Source organism: Lissotriton helveticus, chromosome 1_1 (assembly GCF_964261635.1).
Source record: "Lissotriton helveticus chromosome 1_1, aLisHel1.1, whole genome shotgun sequence".
In the NCBI taxonomy this organism is placed as follows: Eukaryota; Metazoa; Chordata; class Amphibia; order Caudata; family Salamandridae; genus Lissotriton; species Lissotriton helveticus.
In genome coordinates this window covers 240,856,854-240,881,909 of record NC_136057.1, presented here as the reverse complement: position 1 = coordinate 240,881,909, position 25,056 = coordinate 240,856,854, and the positions used below count along the sequence as shown (strand labels likewise).

Below are 25,056 nucleotides of genomic sequence, written 5' to 3'. Positions count from 1 at the left end.
TCACACTGCAATAGTGTTGTGTTGTGTCTGCCTTTCCCTTGCGCCAGGACGCTCCTTTGCTGGAGCATCTGTGCGCATTAAAAATGTTACATAACATAACATAACATAACAATAGGACTAAGAAGAGTTGTAGATTCATTTAATAACTATACATATCAGTCAAAGGATTAGAAATGATTACCAAGAAGACAAAAATAATGATGATTGGTTGAACAAAATCAGTGAAGAGAGTATGGAATATTAATGGGTTAAACATTGTAACTGTGAAACTCTATAAGATGTAGATAGGAACAAAGCGGTGTTTAGATAGACATTAAATCAATCAGCTAATTTACTATCTTTTGGAGAAGGACGCGTTTGCCAAAAAGCGACTCTCCTAGTCAGTTATTAATTCATTCAACAAAACTAAAACCACAATTGCATCTCATAACCCATCTAAAATCATCTTTAAGAGACAGATATATGTTTTTACAATTTCGGAGATACCCCACAAAAGATGGAACACCCACATGGAAACTAAATAGGCCCACAAATTGCTGTAGGTTATGTGTTTTTTATAATGAATCTCTTGTGCATATTGTATCCACTTGTCCTCAACTGTTAGAAGAGAGGAAAACCTGATTAAATCCACTTTTAATAAACTCGGCGTGAGAACATGTCAACAAGCTTTCATAACTTGTCTCTCTGGGAACTCGGCCCCCCTGACTACACAGTTTGTAAAGTTCATTCTTATTGTAAAAAACAAGTAAATCTCAGAGTGTGTCACTTGACATTAGAGGCATGCCTAGATAATTAATGATTAGTTTTACTCGATAATGCTGTTAGTCTCAAAGATGCTAAATTTAAATTGTAATCCTATAAATTGATCTTGAAGATGTGTGTAAGGCTCTGAAATTGAAGTTTTGAAAGGTTCTAATTACCCGCAGTAATTGGGTAAAACCTCAATTCCAAATTAATTGTCCGCTTAGTGTGGGCCCCTTTTTGATAGGAAGACATTATTCTTTTAAATTCATTATATGGAAGGCTGCTTGATGTAAGAAATTGCAGAAATGCACTTTAACTATTGCACTTTAACTATGTTACTTTTAAGTATGTATTTTAAAATAATCATTTTTGAAGTGATGTCTTTTGTGTTCTGTGTGAAATATGGAACTGAATTATAATGTATCTTCGATATTATTTTCAATGCAATGTATTACGTGTGTTTTGTCATTGAAAGATAATATAATAGAAAGATCAAATTGGTACTGTCAAGTTCCTGAAACAATCCAAATTATTTTTATCCTTGTTTGTAATGATTTTTATTAATCAACAATAAAGTATTTCATCTTCTAATTCCTACCAGTGTCACTTTCTGCCTATGGCTTTTCTTAGAGCCTGTTTCACCTCCTGGTTTCTTAGGCTGTAAATGAATGGGTTTAGCATAGGTATTGCCACAGCGTTGAACACAGAGACCACTTTGTCCCTAGTAAGAGAGTAGCTTGAGGGGAATTTAGCATATATGAAAGCAAGAGTGCCATACAATAAAGCGACACAAACAAAGTGGGCAGAACAGGTAGAGATGGCCTTCCATTGGTCTGCTGAGGAAGTTATCTTTAGAATTGTCAACACAATGTAAGTATATGAAATAATGACGATTACAACAGATGCTGCTATGAGGCCACCTGCCACTAAAACCAGCACCACTTCATTTAGTGTGGTGTCAGAGCAAGAGAGCTTTAGGAGTGCAGGCACATCACAGAAGAAGTGACTGATCCTGTTTGACCTGCAGAAAGGAAGCATGAAGGTGAATGTGGTTTGTATCAGTGAATTAATGATGGCAAGTAAGAATATAAAACCAATAAGAGAAATGCAGGCTCTGTTACTCATGATGACTGGATACAACAGTGGATTGCAGATAGCCGTGTAACGATCATAAGCCATAACCGGGAAGAGGAAGACTTCTGTGCTTCCTATGGCAAATATCAAAAACATCTGTGTTTCACATCCGCAAACTGAAATTGTTTTTTTCTGCAATATCAAGTTGGACAGCATGTTAGGGACTGTAATTGTGGATACACAGATATCTATGAAGGACAAGTTGCAGAGCAGGAAATACATAGGTGTGTGAAGATGGCGGTTTGCCCTCACCAATGTGATGATCCCTACATTGCCCACAAGAGTAATAATATAGACCAAGAGAAAGAACATGAAGAGTGGAAGCTGCAGTGCTGGGTCTTCTGACAGTCCTACGAGGATGAACTCTGACACCAGTGTCCAATTTTCTGTTTTCATCAATTCAAATTATAGAACCTTTTACGAAAGAAGAAGACATATAAATATGTAGCATAGTACATTCAGATGGTGATATATCAGTAAATATTACAATAAAGCCAAATGAAAAACATCTGACTTTTATAACAGAGGAAGTTGAGAGCTTGTTCACATTGTCACATTTCCTACAGTTTTTTGTTGTTTTATTCAGATCACATCAGAATCAACTTTATTCAATCTAAATAAATGGACTAAAAAAGTACAATAAAAATGAAAATAAAAGTACAATTACTATCCAACAGAGTCTTTTACAATACATAAAACAGTTCCTTTAGTGCACCATCATACCTTGACATACCCCACTCTTTGACATTCTGATCGGGTCCTCTATGCGCTCCTACCAACCCGGTTGTCAATTCGATCCAATACTGTATTCAGTTTCATAATAACAATCATTAAAGTATGATAAATTGCACTTTTCTATAATATATTAAAAAATGTTTTAAGACCAGATTAATAAAGCATCATTAATTGATTAATCACTTTTAAACTGTAACACAAAGCTAATAAAACACACTATAGAATGTCCTTTCTACCGTGAAAAGCTGCCCATAGAAAACTTCACATACGGCAGCAATTCTCCTCAGTAGACAACGATTGTAGCTAAAGATAAGCAGGGCAGCATTGTGCAACATTTAGCCGTTTTAAAAAAGGTAAAACTTAATGTTTTCTCAAATTACTCTAAAATTTACACACAAAAAACGACATGCATAGTGCTCTTTGCCGCCCTGCAATCACAGGGAAAACTTTTTAGGTTTGTGGACCAATCATTAATTTCAGGGAATTTAATCAGATGATAGAAAATGTTGAATCTTAAAGAGGTCAAAATGAATCTATGCGTAGAATTTAATTCAACTTTGAAATAACGTTGCATTTGATATGTAGTTAGAATACGTTGATTTTTTAAAAACAGTGGGCTTCGAAATTTCAGTGATCAGTCTTATATTCTCAAGGTGCATAATGTATTCATTTTTCGATACTTTTCCACTAATGAGTTCTAAGAATTAAGGCTTCTCAAAGTAGTCAGGGTGGCCCAGGTCACAGAAAATCGTTGGATGTACGTCAGGCATAGCAGGCGGAAAAATAGACTCGACTTCATGCAATTCTCAATGATGGAACGATTTAAGCCAGTGTAGTCTGATGTTCACACCTTGTGCCATAGTAATATGGGCTGCATCATTGTTAAGTGTGAGAGAAACGTAACCCCCAGTTCAGTATGGCAATTGTATATAGTGGCATTTTCAGGGGTGGCAAGTAAGTACCTCAAAACTCATTTTCTACCATTTGTAGGGCCGTACATTTAGTGTGTCCCCTGGTGCCTGCCCCATATAATGCTACACTGAGACACTTGGCTTCATCAATCATTACCAGGGGGGAGAGGGGGTTCATACCCAATCGTCTAACAAAATATAGCAGGGCCAAACATGTTTTTTAAATAGTAAATTCCTAGTGGCAATAGCACGGTTCTATGAATCTTCTTCATCAAATAATATGCCTAAGTATGAAAAACTATGCGTGAAGCCTCTATTAGTGCCCTTGATTTTATGTCTCGAAAAGTAAATGTTCTTCTCCTACACTTGATTATAAATGTTTTCAATTGATGCCAAGATCCTCCAAAAACTCAACAAAATTTGTGAATAGTTTCTGTAGGCGAAGGGGAACGCGGGCCATAGGAATGGCATCATCTGCCCAGAGGAGGGCCAGGACACGTTGATGTCCCACCTGTGGGAAGTCTTTAGAATGTGTAGCCACCTCAGCATGAACACTATCTATATATTGGGAGAAAAGAAATGGTGCTAGGACCCAGCCCTGTCTTACCCCTCTCTCCATGCTGAAAGGTTGAGCACATTCTATCTGATACCGTATCTAACCCTGGCTCTACATCATGAGAACAGGTCTCTTAGAAAACTAATAATGGATGACATAATCAAAGGCTGAGGACAAGTCGACAAATGCTAAATAATTGCCCCCCCCCCTTAATCTTAGTATTCTTTCAAACTAGTATGTTCAGGTTAAGACTCTGCTCTATTGTTCCAATCCGGTGGAGGAACCCATATTGTAATATGACAAGATATCATAAGTTTCTGCCTAATCATGTAGCCTATTCAAAATTATGCAGCCCGCTATCTTTGCTAAATAATCAAGCAGGGGGATCGGTCTATAGTATGCAGAGTTATGCCGATCTCCCTTTATGTAGATCGGGACAATTGTTTAATCGTTCATCAATCTTCATTTGGTTTTAAAAACCATAAAAGATACATGTTAAAACAATTCATACATATAAGGTAAATAAAGTTAAAAGTAATCATTCCCTGATTCACCCCTTAGCAATCACAAAGAACAAAATGTTACCTTTGTAATGTATAACTAGTTTCTCAATTTGCTAAATGGAAAACATAGTTCTAATGCTACTCCTATTATTCAATAAACTCAGGCAATTATTAATGTGCAAGAATGTGCACATAAATGCTGAAGCAGCACATACAATTTAAAACATTTAGATTAAAAATCTTGACCTATAAAAAAGTATCATGCCTTTTTCCTTTCATATTAAATTGACAGCAAATAAATATTTGCTAACACTAAAAATAATTGCTGCGATGTATCAGTTTTTAGAATCCTAGTCGCTCCTGACTGTGGCCTGATTCCCAAGTTCCGGCAAATATGTTTGATCTTTTTTTTTCTTGGGATGGCACATGTTGGACAAAGAAAAGTAAATGGGAATTGTTTTATACTGCATTCAATAGGCTTATGGGGCAGTAGACCTCGCTATCATCATCATTTGTGTGTGCCCATTTTGCTGTGTTAAAATTAACTTGCAAAACGTCATAGCAAAACTTCACATACAGAGATTTTGCCAATTGTGGTAGGAGTTCGTCCAGATATTGCTCAAAAAATGGGAAGGGGTTTTATTAACAGGAACTGTGATGTCAACCTACCAATATCGGTACTCTGAGAGATACGATTTTGCATAAATGCCCAAAATGTAACGTTCAAGATCTTTTTTGAGGGCATTTTAATAAGTTAGGTGCTTCTCAATAAAGATTTACCCTAGTGTGCAGAACGATAGGTGCACATGCCTAACCCACTGGAGGGTAACATGCTTATCAAGCCTTAAGATCTCCATTAACACCTCTTTGTAATTTAAGAGTTCTTCTGTGGTCCACAATTGGACCCAGAATAGCAACGGTCTTAATATGGCCTGATGGTCTATGCACTTTATTTTCAGATATAGGGTAATAGGGATCATGGGTTAACATACGAGAAGACGTAATTACATCCTGAAGAACATATTTTTATCCCCCACAAATGTATTTCTACTAGAACACCCCCCCAGAAAGTTTTGCACCAGAAGGGGTTGCAGATTGTACCCTATATTTATAGACTTTAAGTACTGGAGACACAGCCTAGGACACACTGTTCTGATGTTTTCAGTTATGGCAAGGTGTTTTTAAGCACAATAGCCTTGATTTATTGCAGGTGTGAATACCAGGTTAGTTTAGTATCCAGTGTAATGGCTAGGTAGTTAAAATTGAGCACATATTCTAGCTTAAAGGATTTATGGAGTTTGACGAGACACTTGCTGATTCTGCCCCCGTGGATACAAAACCTATAATACAGCATGCCCTCAGTACCACGGTTAGGAGGGGGACCATAAAACAGTATTGACCTTAACCTCAGTCTGGGCGGTGAACTAGATAGCTCTCCTGAGGCGGAAGCCGGGAGTCACATTTTGGATTTATTTTAATAATTGCCTATTTGCACTACTGTGATTTTAAAACTTTGTGTGCTCACTTGCTGTTGTTTATTGCTGCTCCTGGTCTTGGGGTTCCCTTGCACAGCGGTCCCAGCGCTGTTGCAGGGAGGGTCACTACAGCGACGCCATCACCCTCGAGACGATAGGCCACGCCCCCCACACCAAGCCATGCCCCTTCTCTTGCCTCTGCCAATAAGAATGTTCACTAGTCGGAAGTGCAGCGGACGAGCGCAGCGGGCACGCCGGCAGCGCGCCGAAGGCGCGCCAAAGGCAAGCCCGTCTGCGCCCGTCCGTGACCAGGCCGCGGCGAGCGCGGGCCACTCTGCCCAACTTACCATCAGCCATGGGGCCTCCCCTTCACTATACTCGCGGGAGACTCTGCTCAACCTGAGTGAGTATGCGTGTGAAGGACACTTTTCATTTGCCGATACTGCTTTCCCTCTAAATGACTTTGCGATCAGGGGTCTGCTATCGGGCGGACTTCTTAATGTAAGATCACTGCCGAAGCATGCTGCTGAAATTCAACTATTAGTAGAAACTTATCAGTTAGATGCTCTTTTCTGTACCGAGACGTGTACCCACTCTGACTGTGAAATCGAACTTGACTGGGCTTGTCCGCAGGATTATAAAATCCTGCATTTACCCAGACCCAAAGGTCGGGGGGTGGGGTGGGAATTATCTATAGAGCCTCCTGGCACGTTAACATCCTAGATATGGACCCGGTTGTTGGGACTGAGCTCCTCGGCCTTTCAATTAACAGTCATATAGGAGTTACCTTCACGGTAATCATCTGTTATCGCCCACCGGGGGCCTTCAGTGCCCAGCATCAACAATCGCTACTTACTTCCCTCTCCAACATGGCGACTTCCCACAATAAGCTAATTATCTTAGGGGATTTTAATCTATGGTCGAATGGTCCTTTAGATACTGGACTGCACAATCTTTTGCTCTCTTGTGAGAGCGTGGGGCTGCAACAACTAGTCAGGGAACCCACTCATAGAGCAGGGCATCGACTTGATCTTATTTTTTCCACCCCATAGCTAGTACATTTGAATGATATCCTGCTCATGGGTTGGACTGACCACTCTCTCCTTAAATTCTACATCAACTGTAAGGGAGCTAAAATGCCGGCACGCAGTACCTCCTCTGAAGTCATGTACAGAGACTGGAAAGCTCTGGAAAGGCGGTGAACTACTGGTGCCGTGTTCCAAGTGGAGGATAGCTTCTCTCCAAATTGTCCAGCTGAGGATAACTATGAGGCCTTTTGTCTTAGGATATCGACAACTATTGACTCCTTAGTTCCACTAAAAAAATGTAAGCACAAGGGTAGAGTATCAGCTCCTTGGTTCGATGACTCTTTAAAGGTCCTTAAACTGGCCTTTAAGCTGGCTGAAAGAAAATGGAGACAGGGTTACCTTGATGCTAACAAGCAACTCTGGAAAACCAAATTTTTGGAATACAAAACTGTGATTATGAAATCCAAGTCCGCTTACTATTGTTCTACAATTTGTACAGCCGCCAACAGTTCCAAAAGTATCTTCCAAATTCTGAACAGCCTTACCCACCCTGACTGCGCTAAAAAATCAATCCCTCCCACAAAACCCCTTTGCGACAATCTTGCGCTGTTTTTCAAAGAAAAAATTGAGACTATCATTGGAAACCTGAGTATCTCCCCCACTCTGGTCGGCTCCACCGGCCCTGAGGTCATTATCATTGATTATGGAGCGGCGAGCCCAGGGTGCCAGCCTATGGACCGCTTGTGGGAGTTTCCCTCCATTACTGAGGTGGAATTTGACAGATTGGCTCAAGGGATTTCCTCGGGCTCTCCTCTCGACCCCATTCCCCCTAAAAACTGGAAGGCATCCGGAGAGGAACTCTATCCCACTCTCTGCAGGATCTGCAATCAATCCCTGAGCAGTGGCCTAGTTCCTGCCCCCTGGAAGCAGGCTCTCATTAGGCCACTGTTGAAGAAACCCTCTCTGAATCCTGAGTGTCTACAGAATTATGGACCAATCTCCCTGCTATTATTCCCGGCAAAAATTGCCGAGCGCTGGGTGAGCTCGTGTCTCTCCAAACATCTGGAGCAGAATCATTTCCTGGATGAAATACAATTCGGCTTTCGTCCAGCCCATGGCACTGAAACAGCTTTACTTACTGCCATGGAGGACCTTCGTATGCGTGCAGACAGGGGCCAGGCAGTAGCCTTGATCCTGTTGGACCTGTCTGCCGCATTTGATACGGTCAATCACGTGATTCTATTGGAGAGACTAAGAGAGGCCGGGGTGGGCGCCACTGCCCTGCATTGGTTTCACTCCTTCCTGCGGGATAGGAAGCAGGCTGTGTCCCTCCCCCGTTTCAATCGGCCTTCTCCCCGGTGATCCATGGGGTGCCTCAAGGCTCGTCCATCAGCCCGATTTTATTTAACGTCTACCTAAAGCCACTGATTACGTTAATAAAAGCCCACAGGCTAAAAGCAATTAACTATGCCGATTAACTGGCTACACAATAATTCCCTACAGTTCAACGCCTCCAAAACCGAGGTTCTGTTCTGTGCCGGAAGTCGGATTCCTCGCCCGTTCCCAGTGGAGTTTTGGTCCCCTGAAACCCTGGAAAAGCCACAGCCGGTCACCACTGTTCGCAAAACAGTGTCCACCTGCTCTGCCCTCATTCGATCACTTCGCAAGATCTTGCCACTCCTTCCCTCACGGGCCCGGGCCTTAATAGTCAGGTGCACCATTCTTAGTCGCCTTGACTATTGCAATGCGCTGTTGCTCGAGGCCTCGTCTGTGCTGCTAGACAGACTCCAAAGAGTTCAAACTGCCGCTGCCAAACTGGCCCTGGGCTGGCCTAGGAGATCCTCGGCCACTGCGGCACTGGCCGAGCTTCATTGGCTCCCTATGAAACAGCGAGTTGCTTTTAAATCTCTCTGTCTTGTTTTTAAAGCTTTGCATGGAGTCGGGCCCGGCCCCCCTGCAATCTATGTTTGACTGGTACATTCCAACCAGAGCCCTCCGATCTACAACGGCCTGTCTTGTCAAAGTACCAAGATTTTAAAAAGTCAGGACAGGAGGAAGATCTTTCAGGGTTGCAGCAGCGAAACTCTGGAATAGCTTGCCTTTGGATGTCCGTCAAACAAGTGAACTTCTCCCTTTTAGGAAACCGGTCAAAACTTGGCTGTTACCAAAATGTTAACTGCTGATTATTCAACTGTTGTCTCCCAGTGCATCTTTCTTAGGAGTTATCTCAGCGCCAGGATACCTGTAAGGTGATAGCTGCGCTATATAAATGTTTTAAATAAATAAATAAATAAATAAACTCCGCTCTGCTCGCCCAGCATGGAGGTTTCCACACGTCACATTACGCAGAGCTCGCGGAGTTACAAAAGTTTGCGAAGAGGAGTTTTTTTACTCGCTCGCGTTCATCTACATTAAGTTGGTGAGCGTTGGTCAGGAAAATCCACTTCCTGGCAAGATTTTTCCTTGTTTGTGATCATCAATATCAACGTGGAGAGCGCAAGCATGGAAAATCAACCTCCCAACAAGATTTCTCAACGCAGGTGGTCACATTTCTTATTGTCAGTGGTCGCGTATGCTCGCAACCTCTCGCATTGAGAAAGTGTCCCTTCACATTGAGAAAGCTGCCGCTCGAGTAAAATCGACTCCAGCATCAGAAAGGAAGCTGTGCCCACTTGTGCTGTGCATGGTGCCATTTGTGATGATTTCACAGTGCAGACAAGCACCTGGCACTTAAAATCACCACAAGCAGCATTTATCCAACACACTCCACTGCTTGCGTAGCTCTGTGGATTTTTTTTGCACATTGTGGTGTTCCGTGTAGCAGAACTCCGCCCAGGCTTACCTTATACAACACAACTGGGATAGTGTCGGGTCAGTAGCTTTTCCACCTTTGCTTGCAGTTTTAGCTCTGTTTACTTCCTCCAATCTTCTTCTGGTATCACAACCTCAATCCTATGACATTCATCTTCTCTCAACAGTGCAGAAGTAACTATCCTCCAAAATCCATTATTATCATTAATAATGCTGGCTTCATGAAAAGCTTCCCAGGTTTTCTCTCTCAGCCATAGTTTTTTTTGTTTCACCACCCAGTTATAATCTATTCCACATGTCTGTACCCCAGTTCTACATCTAGGAGTTGTGTTCAGTGATTTCTTTAACCACTTATGGGCCTTAATAGATAGTGTATCAAACGACCCTTTCCTCTCTTGTCTGTGCTGTTCCCTTTTTACCTCTTGTGTAATTGTCAGAAAGGCCTTAACTGTTGCATTATGTTCGATGTTTAATGTAGGCAGGTCCCAAAAGCTTCCCTTTTACAAATAGTTATTTTAATAATCCCTCAGGTATGACCTGTGACCATCGCAGAGTATATCCATTACCAGTTGCTAGTTCAATTTCTTCAGTTTGGATGGTGATATGACTATGCCATGGGTTAAGAAGTAAGACGGGAGAAAGTTGGATAGTCTGGGGGAATTGGTCACTTATTGAGATGGAATGTCTGTTAAATTAAATTCAGGTATGATGCATTTGTTAGACAGAACAAAATCAATAGTGTGTGGGCATTTCTCCCAACAAAACTGCACTTAAATGGGGCATATGGGTTTGAGATTTAGTTAGAAAATGCCAGATTATGTTTAAATATTAAGGTGTTCATCTTGTCCACATACTGACTGTGATTAAAATATGATTGGCCAACATTATCTAAATTGGTCACTCCACATATTTTTTCAGGGGGCATATTACATTGTTGTGTGTTAAAATCACCCCCCCCCCCATAAAATGATCACGTTCTTAGTACTGCTTGTGTCAAGTTGTTCCAGGTCTTCATACAGTTTTCGCAATATAGGTCTTATTACACATATTGTTATAAAAACAATTAATGCTAGCAGTGTAACACCCAATTCTTCACATTCAATCATTTTGTAATATAGGTTGTGTGACACTGTAGCTATCCGGATAAGTTGTAAGTTGTTTGAAACAAAAGTGCATAACCCACCCCTTAGTCTATCACTGTTTGTAGGAATAGCTGGAACATGATTTGTTCTTAACACATTTATATGTAGGGGCTCAATGACCCAGTTCTCTTGTAAGCAGATAAAATAGTAACCCTCTATACAATCTAGGCATTATGTTTTATGGGGAGGGAGTTTCATAAAGACTATCTGTTGGGTTATTGTTTAGGGTAGCCACACTGATGCTATTATTTAACTGCAAATTAGTTTCATGTGACAGGGTACTTAGATCACTAGGGGGCTGAGCTGTTTAGCTCTCCCTCACAGCCTTCCCAATGCTCCCCATCAAGTCAGTCAAACCTGTCCAACTGTGATAGGATTTGAAACCGATTATGTGCTGGTATATTATAATTTAAAATTGGTTGGTGGTCTAGAATATGGTGTTTTCTGTCGTCTAATAGTATCCGGTACCTTGGTAGGTTGGTAAAAGTAACCTAAGGGAAGGAAGGAAACAGTGCTTATAGGCACATTTGCTACAACAGTACTACTCAAAACAACCTCCACCAGCCGTGGAGCTTTGAAGAACATAACTATGCAATCACTTGGCAGAGCCATACCCACCCATTTAACTCTCTTTACCATCTTTAGGTCTTCGAAGAGAAGCTTGGTACAGCCCAATCTAACTCCAAACCCATTTAGTGACTTAGGGGCAGATTTACAAGCCCCTTGCGCCACTTCTGCGTCACTTTTCCCATTTTAAAAGTGACGCAAAAGTGACGGAAGGGGTTTGTAAATCTGCCCCTTATTTCTTAGCGATATCCAGGTTTTCTTACTGTGCAAAGGTACGGTTTGAACGTTTGTAAAAACAATTACATAAGAGGTGGTGGCCAGAGGGAGGTCTAAGAAGTAAGTTACTTGGGCTTGGTGCTCTTCTATGTATTTGGCAGTGACTTTGGTAGCTATGGCTGTACAAGGATTGTTCCCTCCATTTGTTCCTCTACTGGACGTATCATGAGACATGGTCTCTCTTGGATTTTGGGTATGCATATAGTTAAGTGGGCCCTATATACTTCCTGTATTTGTGTTATTGGTATGTGCAACCTTCGTAGAAGAATAATCTGTGACTGGGCAATTCATTGTATCTGGGATGCCTTGAGTTCGGCTGCTGCTAAAGTTTTCAGCAAGTCCAAGCAGATAGAAGATTTCATTTCTACTTGCTTTAGGCGGGTATTTATAGACAAGTGTGCATATTTCACAAGTTGTTCTAAAGATTCCCCTGCTCTGGCCACTGTGCCACACCTTCATGTATCCCTGCACTACATGGCAGGCACCATTCCTGCCACATGGTGCTGGGAACATCCTCTTTTATATCGCTTTGTTCGCCCTAAGTGTGGTAGGGTATGCTCAGACGTGAGTCCCTTGCTCACTTGGCCACTGGATTCAAGATAGCCTCGCTGATGAGGATTATGAATCCGAAACCGGTCCCAGGATGCTTGTTTCCGGTCCATGGAAGACATGGCTTGGCAGTTCAGGCTGGACTGTTCCCATGAGGCACAGGGTCAGACTGATTTGCATATAGCCATGTCTGAAATGGGGTGGCTGAGTGGGCTAAAGAATGGTGATGGATTAAACCCAGATCAGTTGACTGGGGGTGAGTGTTTGATTTGCTCAAATGCTCCGTCCATCATCCTCTTTTATATCGCTTTGTTCGCCCTAAGTGTGGCAGGGTATGCTCAGACATGAGTCCCTTGCTCACTTGGCCACTGGATTCAAGATAGCCTGGCTGATGAGGATTATGAATCCGAAACCGGTCCCATGATGCTTGTTTCCGGTCCATGGAAGACATGGCTTGGCAGTTCAGGCTGGACTGTTCCCATGAGGCACAGGGTAAGACTGATTTGCATATAGCCATGTCTGAAATGGGGTGGCTGAGTGGGCTAAAGAATGGTGATGGATTAAACCCAGATCAGTTGACTGGGGGTGAGTGTTTGATTTGTTCAAATGCTCCATCCATCATCCTCTTTTATATCGCTTTGTTCGCCCTAAGTGTGGCAGGGTATGTTCAGACGTGAGTCCCTTGCTCACTTGGCCACTGGATTCAAGATAGCCTGGCTGATGAGGATTATGAATCCGAAACCGGTCCCAGGATGCTTGTTTCCGGTCCATGGAAGATGGCTTGGCATTTCAGGCTGGACTGTTCCCATGAGGCACAGGGTCAGACTGATTTGCATATAGCCATGTCTGAAATGGGGTGGCTGAGTGGGCTAAAGAATGGTGATGGATTAAACCCAGATCAGTTGACTGGGGGTGAGTGTTTGATTTGCTCAAATGCTCTGTCCATCATCCTCTTTTATATCGCTTTGTTCGCCCTAAGTATGGCAGGGTATGCTCAGACGTGAGTCCCTTGCTCACTTGGCCACTGGATTCAAGATAGCCTGGCTGATGAGGATTATGAATCCGAAACCGGTCCCAGGATGCTTGTTTCCGGTCCATGGAAGACATGCCTTGGCAGTTCAGGCTGGACTGTTCCCATGAGGCACAGGGTCAGACTGATTTGCATATAGCCATGTCTGAAATGGGGTGGCTGAGTGGGCTAAAGAATGGTGATGGATTAAACCCAGATCAGTTGACTGGGGGTGAGTGTTTGATTTGCTCAAATGCTCCGTCCATCATCCTCTTTTATATCGCTTTGTTCGCCCTAAGTGTGGCAGGGTATGCTCAGACGTGAGTCCCTTGCTCACTTGGCCACTGGATTCAAGATAGCCTGGCTGATGAGGATTATGAATCCGAAACCTGTCCCAGGATGCTTGTTTCCGGTCCATGGAAGACATGGCTTGGCAGTTCAGGCTGGACTGTTCCCATGAGGCACAGGGTCAGACTGATTTGCATATAGCCATGTCTGAAATGGGGTGGCTGAGTGGGCTAAAGAATGGTGATGGATTAAACCCAGATCAGTTGACTGATGTGAGTGTTTGATTTGCTCAAATACTCCGTCCATCATCCTCTTTTATACCGCTTTGTTCGCCCTAAGTGTGGCAGGGTATGCTCAGATGTGAGTCCCTTGCTCACTTGGCCACTGGATTCAAGATAGCCTGGCTGATGAGGATTATGAATCCGAAACCGGTCCCAGGATGCTTGTTTCCGGTCCATGGAAGATGGCTTGGCATTTCAGGCTGGACTGTTCCCATGAGGCACAGGGTCAGACTGATTTGCATATAGCCATGTCTGAAATGGGGTGGCTGAGTGGGCTAAAGAATGGTGATGGATTAAACCCAGATCAGTTGACTGGGGGTGAGTGTTTGATTTGCTCAAATGCTCTGTCCATCATCCTCTTTTATATCGCTTTGTTCACCCTAAGTATGGCAGGGTATGCTCAGACGTGAGTCCCTTGCTCACTTGGCCACTGGATTCAAGATAGCCTGGCTGATGAGGATTATGAATCCGAAACCGGTCCCAGGATGCTTGTTTCCGGTCCATGGAAGACATGCCTTGGCAGTTCAGGCTGGACTGTTCCCATGAGGCACAGGGTCAGACTGATTTGCATATAGCCATGTCTGAAATGGGGTGGCTGAGTGGGCTAAAGAATGGTGATGGATTAAACCCAGATCAGTTGACTGGGGGTGAGTGTTTGATTTGCTCAAATGCTCTGTCCATCATCCTCTTTTATATCGCTTTGTTCGCCCTAAGTATGGCAGGGTATGCTCAGACGTGAGTCCCTTGCTCACTTGGCCACTGGATTCAAGATAGCCTGGCTGATGAGGATTATGAATCCGAAACCGGTCCCAGGATGCTTGTTTCCGGTCCATGGAAGACATGCCTTGGCAGTTCAGGCTGGACTGTTCCCATGAGGCACAGGGTCAGACTGATTTGCATATAGCCATGTCTGAAATGGGGTGGCTGAGTGGGCTAAAGAATGGTGATGGATTAAACCCAGATCAGTTGACTGGGGGTGAGTGTTTGATTTGCTCAAATGCTCCGTCCATCATCCTCTTTTATATCGCTTTGTTCGCCCTAAGTGTGGCAGGGTATGCTCAGACATGAGTCCCTTGCTCACTTGGCCACTGGATTCAAGATAGCCTGGCTGATGAGGATTATGAATCCGAAACCGGTCCCAGGATGCTTGTTTCCGGTCCATGGAAGACATGGCTTGGCAGTTCAGGCTGGACTGTTCCCATGAGGCACAGGGTCAAACTGATTTGCATATAGCCATGTCTGAAATGGGGTGGCTGAGTGGGCTAAAGAATGGTGATGGATTAAACCCAGATCAGTTGACTGGGGGTGAGTGTTTGATTTGCTCAAATGCTCCGTCCATCATCCTCTTTTATATCGCTTTGTTCGCCCTAAGTGTGGCAGGGTATGCTCAGACGTGAGTCCCTAGCTCACTTGGCCACTGGATTCAAGATAGCCTGGCTGATGAGGATTATGAATCCGAAACCGGTCCCAGGATGCTTGTTTCCGGTCCATGGAAGACATGGCTTGGCAGTTCAGGCACAGGCACAGGGTCAGACTGATTTGCATATAGCCATGTCTGAAATGGGGTGGCTGAGTGGGCTAAAGAATGGTGATGGATTAAACCCAGATCAGTTGACTGGGGGTGAGTGTTTGATTTGCTCAAATGCTCCGTCCATCATCCTCTTTTATATCGCTTTGTTCGCCCTAAGTGTGGCAGGGTATGCTCAGACGTGAGTCCCTTGCTCACTTGGCCACTGGATTCAAGATAGCCTGGATGATGAGGATTATGAATCTGAAACTGGTCCCAGGATGCTTGTTTCCGGTCCATGGAAGACATGGCTTGGCAGTTCAGGCTGGACTGTTCCCATGAGGCACAGGGTCAGACTGATTTGCATATAGCCATGTCTGAAATGGGGTGGCTGAGTGGGCTAAAGAATGGTGATGGATTAAACCCATATCAGTTGACTGGGGGTGAGTGTTTGATTTGCTCAAATGCTCCGTCCATCATCCTCTTTTATATCGCTTTGTTCGCCCTAAGTGTGGCAGGGTATGCTCAGACGTGAGTCCCTTGCTCACTTGGCCACTGGATTCAAGATAGCCTGGCTGATCAGGATTATGAATCCGAAACCGGTCCCAGGATGCTTGTTTCCGGTCCATGGAAGACATGGCTTGGCAGTTCAGGCTGGACTGTTCCCATGAGGCACAGGGTCAAACTGATTTGCATATAGCCATGTCTGAAATGGGGTGGCTGAGTGGGCTAAAGAATGGTGATGGATTAAACCCAGATCAGTTGACTGGGTGTGAGTGTTTGATTTGCTCAAATGCTCCATCCATCATCCTCTTTTATATCGCTTTGTTCCACCTAAGTGTGGCAGGGTATGCTCAGACGTGAGTCCCTAGCTCACTTGGCCACTGGATTCTAGATAGCCTGGCTGATGAGGATTATGAATCCGAAACCGGTCCCAGGATGCTTGTTTCCGGTCCATGGAAGACATGGCTTGGCAGTTCAGGCTGGACTGTTCCCATGAGGCACAGGGTCAGACTGATTTGCATATAGCCATGTCTGAAATGGGGTGGCTGAGTGGGCTAAAGAATGGTGATGGATTAAACCCAGATCAGTTGACTGGGGGTGAGTGTTTGATTTGCTCAAATGCTCCGTCCATCATCCTCTTTTATATCGCTTTGTTCGCCCTAAGTGTGGCAGGGTATGCTCAGACGTGAGTCCCTTGCTCACTTGGCCACTGGATTCAAGATAGCCTGGATGATGAGGATTATGAATCCGAAACCGGTCCCAGGATGCTTGTTTCCGGTCCATGGAAGACATGGCTTGGCAGTTCTGGCTGGACTGTTCCCATGAGGCACAGGGTCAAACTGATTTGCATATAGCCATGTCTGAAATGGGGTGGCTGAGTGGGCTAAAGAATGGTGATGGATTAAACCCAGATCAGTTGACTGGGGGTGAGTGTTTGATTTGCTCAAATGCTCCATCCATCATCCTCTTTTATATCGCTTTGTTCGCCCTAAGTGTGGCAGGGTATGCTCAGACGTGAGTCCCTTGCTCACTTGGCCACTGGATTCAAGATAGCCTGGATGATGAGGAGTATGAATCCGAAACCGGTCCCAGGATGCTTGTTTCCGGTCCATGGAAGACATGGCTTGGCAGTTCTGGCTGGACTGTTCCCATGAGGCACAGGGTCAGACTGATTTGCATATAGCCATGTCTGAAATGGGGTGGCTGAGTGGGCTAAAGAATGGTGATGGATTAAACCCAGATCAGTTGACTGGGGGTGAGTGTTTGATTTGCTCAAATGCTCCGTCCATCATCCTCTTTTATATCGCTTTGTTCGCCCTAAGTGTGGCAGGGTATGCTCAGACGTGAGTCCCTTGCTCACTTGGCAACTGGATTCAAGATAGCCTGGCTGATGAGGATTATGAATCCGAAACCGGTCCCAGGATGCTTGTTTCCGGTCCATGGAAGACATGGCTTGGCAGTTCAGGCTGGACTGTTCCCATGAGGCACAGGGTCAGACTGATTTGCATATAGCCATGTCTGAAATGGGGTGGCTGAGTGGGCTAAAGAATGGTAATGGATTAAACCCAGATCAGTTGACTGGGGGTGAGTGTTTGATTTGCTCAAGTGCTCCGTCCATCATCCTCTTTATTATCGGATATGAAGGGGGGCACCATATGTTCTCCCCAGGGCACAGGTACACCCGAGGGATAAAGGGGGGCCCACTATGGGCCCCCAAATCCATTTCTGCAAGCCATTTCATGGCAGCAACAGAATGACAGACGGAAAGGGATATCATAATCTCGATGGACTAGGGGCTGTTCCAACAGTTGGTCAAATTGAATCCACCCATCTGTACCATGGCAGTCTGTCTTTCAGACCCCCACTTTTCCAACCCCCATCATAATATAGTGAGACTGAAAGAAGCATTACGATGGTCTGTCGGTGGAGGTCCCTCCACCATCGTGATCTGTTCCTAAGTCTTTAGTAGCATTTTCACTTGATATATTTCCATAATATGCATCTGTGGTTGGAATATAATAATGGGCATTTGTTAAGAAACATTATGTGGTTCCCAATCTTCTTGGACCCGTGGCTCACTTTACCCATTGGCCATCCCCCATGGCTCCCCACTGTTACTTTTTTGGAGGTTGGGGGTGATGTAATCCCAGCCTCTGGAGTACTTGCTTTTTGCTCCATGAAAATAATTGGGATGAAGCTGATGAAGGTATTATAATCATATATATAATCATATATTCAGGGTGTTTCTTATTACTAAGGGGGCACCTCCAATAAAATATTCCTAGTTACCCTCTCAAAGTTTTTTAGCCCACTTACAGTGCTAGATAGCACCCCTCTGTATGTAGGCCCCATTGGCATAATGTTTTTGCTCTTGAAGAATATTTGCAAGCACTTACATTTCTACCTATGTCATACGTGCCAACACACCTGTCTCAGCATTGTGACTCATGATTTTTTAAGCCACATACAGATTTACTTTTGCTGTTTCCTCCTAAAAACGTCCTCAAAATCAATGCAAGTAAAATAAATTCCTCAGATTTTTTTTTTAACGTCCCTCTTTCTTGCTTCCAAATGTTGGCATTATGCTGTATATGGTGTTTTACTTCCCTGTGCTCAAAGAGAGAGTAGGCCTGTCTAGAAATTCGTTTGTACTGAAAGAAATGTGTACTGGAAGTATGATTCAAGTCCACATGTCAATACCTTATACACATAGTGTGTTTATTAGACAGGAAAACTGTACTTTCCTAATAACTTGCATTGGTGTGACATGCATTTGGAAAAAAAAACAAATTAATCAGGCATCTTCCACCTTCGTTGGGAGTGTTCGAATGTGGGGATCCAGTGAAATACGGAGGCCCTCTCCCTCGACATGCCATCAATTACGCACTAACCTTACAGCTTTAGGCATTACACTGAAAACTCATCGACATCATGCGTTGAAGTCTACTTAGTTAAACTGAAGCCAACAAACCCTTCAACGTTAAATGCATTAAAGTGCTAGGTGCGCAGCTCCCCAGGCTATGTTTGATGGCTCAACAGGGAGCCACAGTGCACAGTTTGGGAACCACTGTTGTAAAGAGTTATCAGAGACGTTATCTTTTCCATGCTAAAGAAATAAAGTGTACATATTGCAGTTTAGCTTGTAGAGAATACAGTTATAGAGAGTAACATTCATTGCACTCCTCCAGCAAATTAACACCAGCGTTTTTGGAATACGCTAATTATACAATACTACTATATTTTTGGTTTTCTATTTGCTATGTGTGAATGTATTTTTTACTTTTTCTGTAGCCCAAATCTATCCAGCAAGTAAAGTAGGCCAGCATGCAATGTCAATAACGCCAGAGTAATCAAAGAAATGATGTCACTCTTTAACTTGAAAATACAGCTATTTGTATTTGTAAATGCATTTATCTAGCGTTCACGGCCCCTGAGGAGACATTGAAGAGCTATTTCAGCATTTCTGAGTGTTCACTTAGTTTAGAGTGATTTTGAGTGAACACATCCTACAGACAGCACGTTTAACATTTGCTATTCATGTTCTGAGGCATTCAAATGTATTTCGTAGCACAAAATCAACTTTTGATGCAAGTAGGAAAATAGCAGCTGACTCAGAATTACTCTTTTTGAGTTCCAAGTTATCTCATCAAATTTTGGGTAATTCCAAGTAATTATGGTGCATAGAATTATGTGAGTTCCACCCACCCCTATAGCAAGGTTCTACTGGAGGTACACCCCAGTGAGCAACATAAGACGGGAAGGGTCAGAGGGAGGTGGTATACCTAGTGCAATGGATGGAATTACAGCTTATCAATATTCCACCAACATAATGAAAAAAAATAATGTGACACAAGAATATCATGTAACATATATTGGCATCTCAAAACTACTCAGGGACAGATTATAGATAATCTTATCTTTAATTTAGGCAATATGTAGTAATTATAGTATTGTTATAATGTTACATATTTAAACATTAATGTTTACTTTAGGTTTGATGTGTTGGGTTTGTAGTGAATTAGAGTGGAAAGCAATTTAAATATATAACCTTTTTTTAAATTCTTTTTTCTCTTAATTGAATTATAAATGTATCATCAATATTAATGATGTAAATTACTTAATTGATTGGTTGTTCTTTTAGTTATGTGCATGTCCTTTAATAATTGTACCTTCAATTTGGTTTATCATTTTTGTTTATATGTAAAAAAAAAATTTTAAGTTTTAATTTGTTATTTTTCATTTAAAAATGTAATATTAATGGCATGTATATACAAACCATTTTTTTAAATGAATTGTGTGTTCATGATTTTATGAGTAGTAGGGAGGGAAATGTATTCATTTTTTATTTTGGGGAAATCATTTTTGAATTTAATTTGATTGTGTTTATTTATAATGCATGTAGTTTTTTATTTTAAATATTGTTTTAATATTATTATTTTAAGTTTTACTAATGTTTATTTTCCTTTCTCAATAAGGTATTATCATATCTTGCAAGAACAAATAATGTTTGTAACTTTTTTAATGTTATGAGTTTGTTACCAGTCAAAGATGTCCACGACAGTGGAATTAACGTGATATATTGTCATTAAATTAGTCCTTCTTTTGTGGCACAACTTTGAAAATGTACGTAAACATGGTGAACAAGCTGCCCTCTGACCTGTGACCAAGGCTACAGCCGAAATGCGTGAGTCAAGCACCCTTGCTCTAATCAAATTGAGGTTGTCACATAATATGAGGTGCACAAGTCTATTTCCCAAGAAAGCTATACATCAGAGGTGTAGTGAGTGGTACAGGCTATCTCTGCACGTAATCATGCATCCAGAATTGGTGCAAAGGGTGGATTTGAAGATGAATCATGGAGTAATCAATATATAGAAATATATATGTATATAAATGTATGATTTATTTCTCATGACTATTTTCAACACAATGTAGTTACTGTGAAAAGTGTGTCCGCTGTTTGGTGTCTTTCTCCTTGAGTACATGCATGTATATAAAAATAAAGTTATGCAATTTAAAACAGAAAGTGAAGAGAAAACACCAACTGAAACCGGAGACTGAAAAACAAAACATTGAGCAGTCTGTTTGCTTTTTAGCTGGTGATGGTAAATGGGCTTTGTCCCTCTAAATTGTCACTCTGCACTTGTAAACGCTATGGGCCAGTGGAAGGCTCCAGCCAAAACATGGTTGCCTTGACCACAATATTGCAATTTATAGAAAAGAGATCAAAATAATAAATGAATTGCTGAGACCTGAGTGCTGTACTGCCTACTCATTAAACCCAATTCTGAAACATCGGAGGCTGCTCCTTAATTTTGGTGGTTTTACAGAAAGTTGTTGGTGGAAATATATATATGTATATGCATGCTTATGTATATATTACCCAGTGGCGGTCACCACTGTGTAGTTATAGTTAGGACCTAGTTACCAAAGGAAGAATATTTTTTGGTTTGCTAGTACTATTGGCACTGTTTGATGACTCCCACAAGATTTTCCAAAAAAGGTTTCTCCACTTTAGCACCTTACTGGAAAGTTTCAGGATGACATGCCAAAAGGGAGCCAAGAAAAAAGGAGGTTTCAGAACACAATTTCCCCATTGGAAAATTCAACAGTATTACCTTGAAAAAGGCTGAATGGAATTTCATCAAATTTGTCAGAAAGCTATTTCTTAATCCAGAAAGGGTGCTTTTTGTGATTTGGTGAAAATCTGTTCAGTAGTTTTTGACACACTGTAAAAAATAGATTAATCTGATTGGCCAAAGGGGCTATATTCTCCATCAGCTATCATTCTCTCAAGGGAGTGAAGACTCCTGTGGGAGCTTGCACTCTGGCCAAAGCATGAAAAGAAATGATGTAATGTCCATTGCAGCACGAGGGGACTTGGTCCTCTGTCCTGAACAAGGTTTCAAAAAAGGGGTCAGGATAAGAATAAAATGCCCCCTTTAACCCAGAGGGTTACTGGAGCTAAAAGGGAAAAAAAGAAAGTATTCTGCTGCAATCCCATGTCTCCCCCACTGGTCTGTGGGAAAAAATAAGAAAATATTGGCCATTTAAAAAAAAAATTTATTAATGACTCACAGGGCAGGCCAAGGCCCAGGGTCAAACCACATTCATTGTTTTACCTATGGGGTGGAGACGTGCATGAGGTCCTGCCCTTAGACAATTTGGGCTGGACAAGCCCATCCCCTGGAGCCTGCTGCAAATTTAAGAGGGAAGGAGTCACAGGACACCCTTTCTACTGAGCCAAGTTTTGCCCCTGGGAGTCCAGCCTCTAGGGCTCTGCACATTTATGCATGGAGAGGGAACATGGAGGCCCCTTTGCCATGCCTCTAGGAGGCCTTAGAAACCCAATCACCATGGCCTTTTCTATAATTGGGGAAGGGGTTCGGCAGCACCCCTCACCAAACCTAGATAAGCCCCAAGTACCCCATTCCCTCTAACCCTATCCAAGAAAACACAACTTTGCTGCTGCCCGGGCTGGAGTACTGAAAAATTTAATGGAGGAAGGGAGTGCATGCTGTGGAGTTAGGGGGGCAGTGGGGCTCTGGGCGGCCTCCAACGATTTGGTGTATGACAATGCATGACACCAAAAATGACTGGCTCTCTCATGGTGGTGGCTAGTTAGCCAGAAGGGACTGCGGTTTCCTTGGGGTTCTCCCGCACCCCTCAACAATCAAACAGGGAAAGGAAAACAGCACTATTTCTTTGCAAATAAGCCACATTTGCTATCTCCCGCTCATGCAATGTAGCACAACTGAGCATGCTGCACCGAGTTCCATAAAATATGTGTTAACTGGTCTGAAAAGTCTATTAATACCAATGAATTGAGTTGTCTACTTTCTACTATCTACCATTCTTCTCATAGTCAATTTAACCTACTTTTGTGTAATTTGTGATAACTCTTTATTCCTGTAAAAGATGTAGCAATTGGTTTCAGAGGTTGAAAAACTTACATAAGCAACAACCACAATATTTGTCAGGTTGAACCACAAAAGTTAATAAACTAACCTGTGCTTATCCCTCTGCGAGCATGGCACAAAATCAGTCAGTCTTAATTTAGAGGCAATGTGTAAAGTATTTATGCAGCAAACAAACCATAATACAGTGAAAACACTACCCAACATAAACTCCACACCAATTTAGGAACAATATCGAAAGATTTGAACAACAAAATGACACAAAAACAATTTAAACAGTTGAACTGAAGTTATGAATTGTTAAGGTTTTTAGTGAAGTCTAGTGAAATCTAGTTAAGGCTGACCGCTATGGAGGGCTCGTTGCATACACAAGTTAGATTGAGTCCGGTCTGGACAGAAATGTTTAAGAAGAGTCCAGGAGAAGGTAGTGAAGTCTTCCACATGTTCAGGAGTGTACTGAAAAGTTGTTTAGAGGGTCCTTTGTTTATGCCTATTGCTAGCCTTTGAAGTGGAGCGATCTGGGCTACCCCTACATCTGGTTCTGAACTGTTTTTCCTTTCCCTGCGAAGGCTCCAAGAAGTCTAGGGTGACAAAAGACTAGTGCCAGGTTTATTTATTGCTGTGCTAGAAGCAGCCCTTTGTAAATGGGACAGGCACCAGCTCTGCCCCCAGCCATCCTAGTAGGGTGACCCATCCTGCCAACACCAAGTCCCCCTTTTTCTTACTATCTGTGAGCAAAACACAAAGCCCAACAGATAAGGTATTCAGAGCCATGTGATCCAGGACACTGGCAGCAGGTACCCGATGGTTCAGGCAGGAAAAAGCTTATTTTCTAAAAGTAGCAGGGTCATCATCAGGACTCAGGGGGATGCAATGTGCCAGATGGAGTGCTGAAACAACAATGAAGAAATGGTGATCACAGTGAGTACAAAAGTGAGCTAGTACAATGCATAGGCAATACAAGCATCAGGAAAATGTTAGCTGGGGATGGTCAACATGAAAAAGAAATGGAAAGAGACGTTGTTTAAAACCCTTCAAATGGGTAAAGGTGAAGGAGAATGTGTGCAGTAGTATGAGAGGCACTGACATGAGCTGTAAATATGATGGATACCAATAGGGGGCTTCAATCAGCCTAGAGTGGAAAGCACACGTGTGGTCTGGGTCTCAAGGCTAAGTGCCAGATTCCTTCTCTGGGCTTGAATCAGCTCTAAAATGGAGATTATCTGGTAGTACTGACTGGCAGCATGAATTCCTCTTGGGACAATGAGTTCTGTTAATAAAGAAATTGAAGACAGACTAGGCCCAGGAACAAAAAAGAGAGAAGTAGTGGGCACCATTTTAGAAAGGTGTTAATGCCATTGACAAACCTCAAAGTAAAACAGAATAAGTACAATGACACCAAAATACTCTAAACTGTACAATAAAAAATGTGAGACAGTGCAACAAAATCATTTGTACATTGTGAAAAAAAGCAAAAGGTAGGGGTAACAAATACTGACAGAGCACAAACCAAGCCAAGGGCAACAGAGTGTTCTATAAAGTCAGAGGCCAAAACTGCAACTTAAGATCCATGACAGAATTGAGCGGAGCACATTGCTGAAATAAGTAAAGCACAAGGGGATTTCTAGGGTTATATAATGCAGTGCCATTTAAAGAGATGTGACTTACATTGATCACAGGTGTGCTGATAGAGAAAGTCTGTTCCTCTTTTTCCTTTTGTAAATCTCTTCTCCCCCTTCAGATTGGCAGACTTCTGGCTGTGGGTGTGTTGTGACATGCTGAAGGTGGTTAGTTTGTCAGGAGGATATGGTTAAATATTTGCACCCCTTTAAAAAATCTAACATAATTATTCACAAAAAAATAGCCAAGAATACAGATTGAATGTAAAACAACAATTGCAAAAAAAGGAACAACGTCTTAGACATGATATAAATGGGAAGGAGACACAATTCAATGCACCCAGTTTTGCTAATTAAATGATACGCACAGACACATTGCTGATAATCTACTTATCAGAACAAACATATGCACACATTCAGAGGGAAATCTTGGTATGGGGAAATCAAAAAATAAAGAAAAGAAAGCAATACATGAGAAGAAACGAAATCACACAGGATGT

General features: G+C 42.4%; 1 protein-coding gene across 1 annotated transcript; it reads right to left on the bottom strand.

Annotated features, from left to right (window-relative positions):
- Positions 1 to 1,347: 1,347 nt before the first annotated feature.
- LOC144761372 (olfactory receptor 5AP2-like) lies at positions 1,348 to 2,274 on the bottom strand. Its single transcript, XM_078646784.1, has one exon. The coding sequence runs from the start codon at positions 2,272 to 2,274 to the stop codon at positions 1,348 to 1,350; it is 927 nt and encodes a 308-aa protein (XP_078502910.1).
- Between the last annotated feature and the right edge of the window lie 22,782 nt (positions 2,275 to 25,056).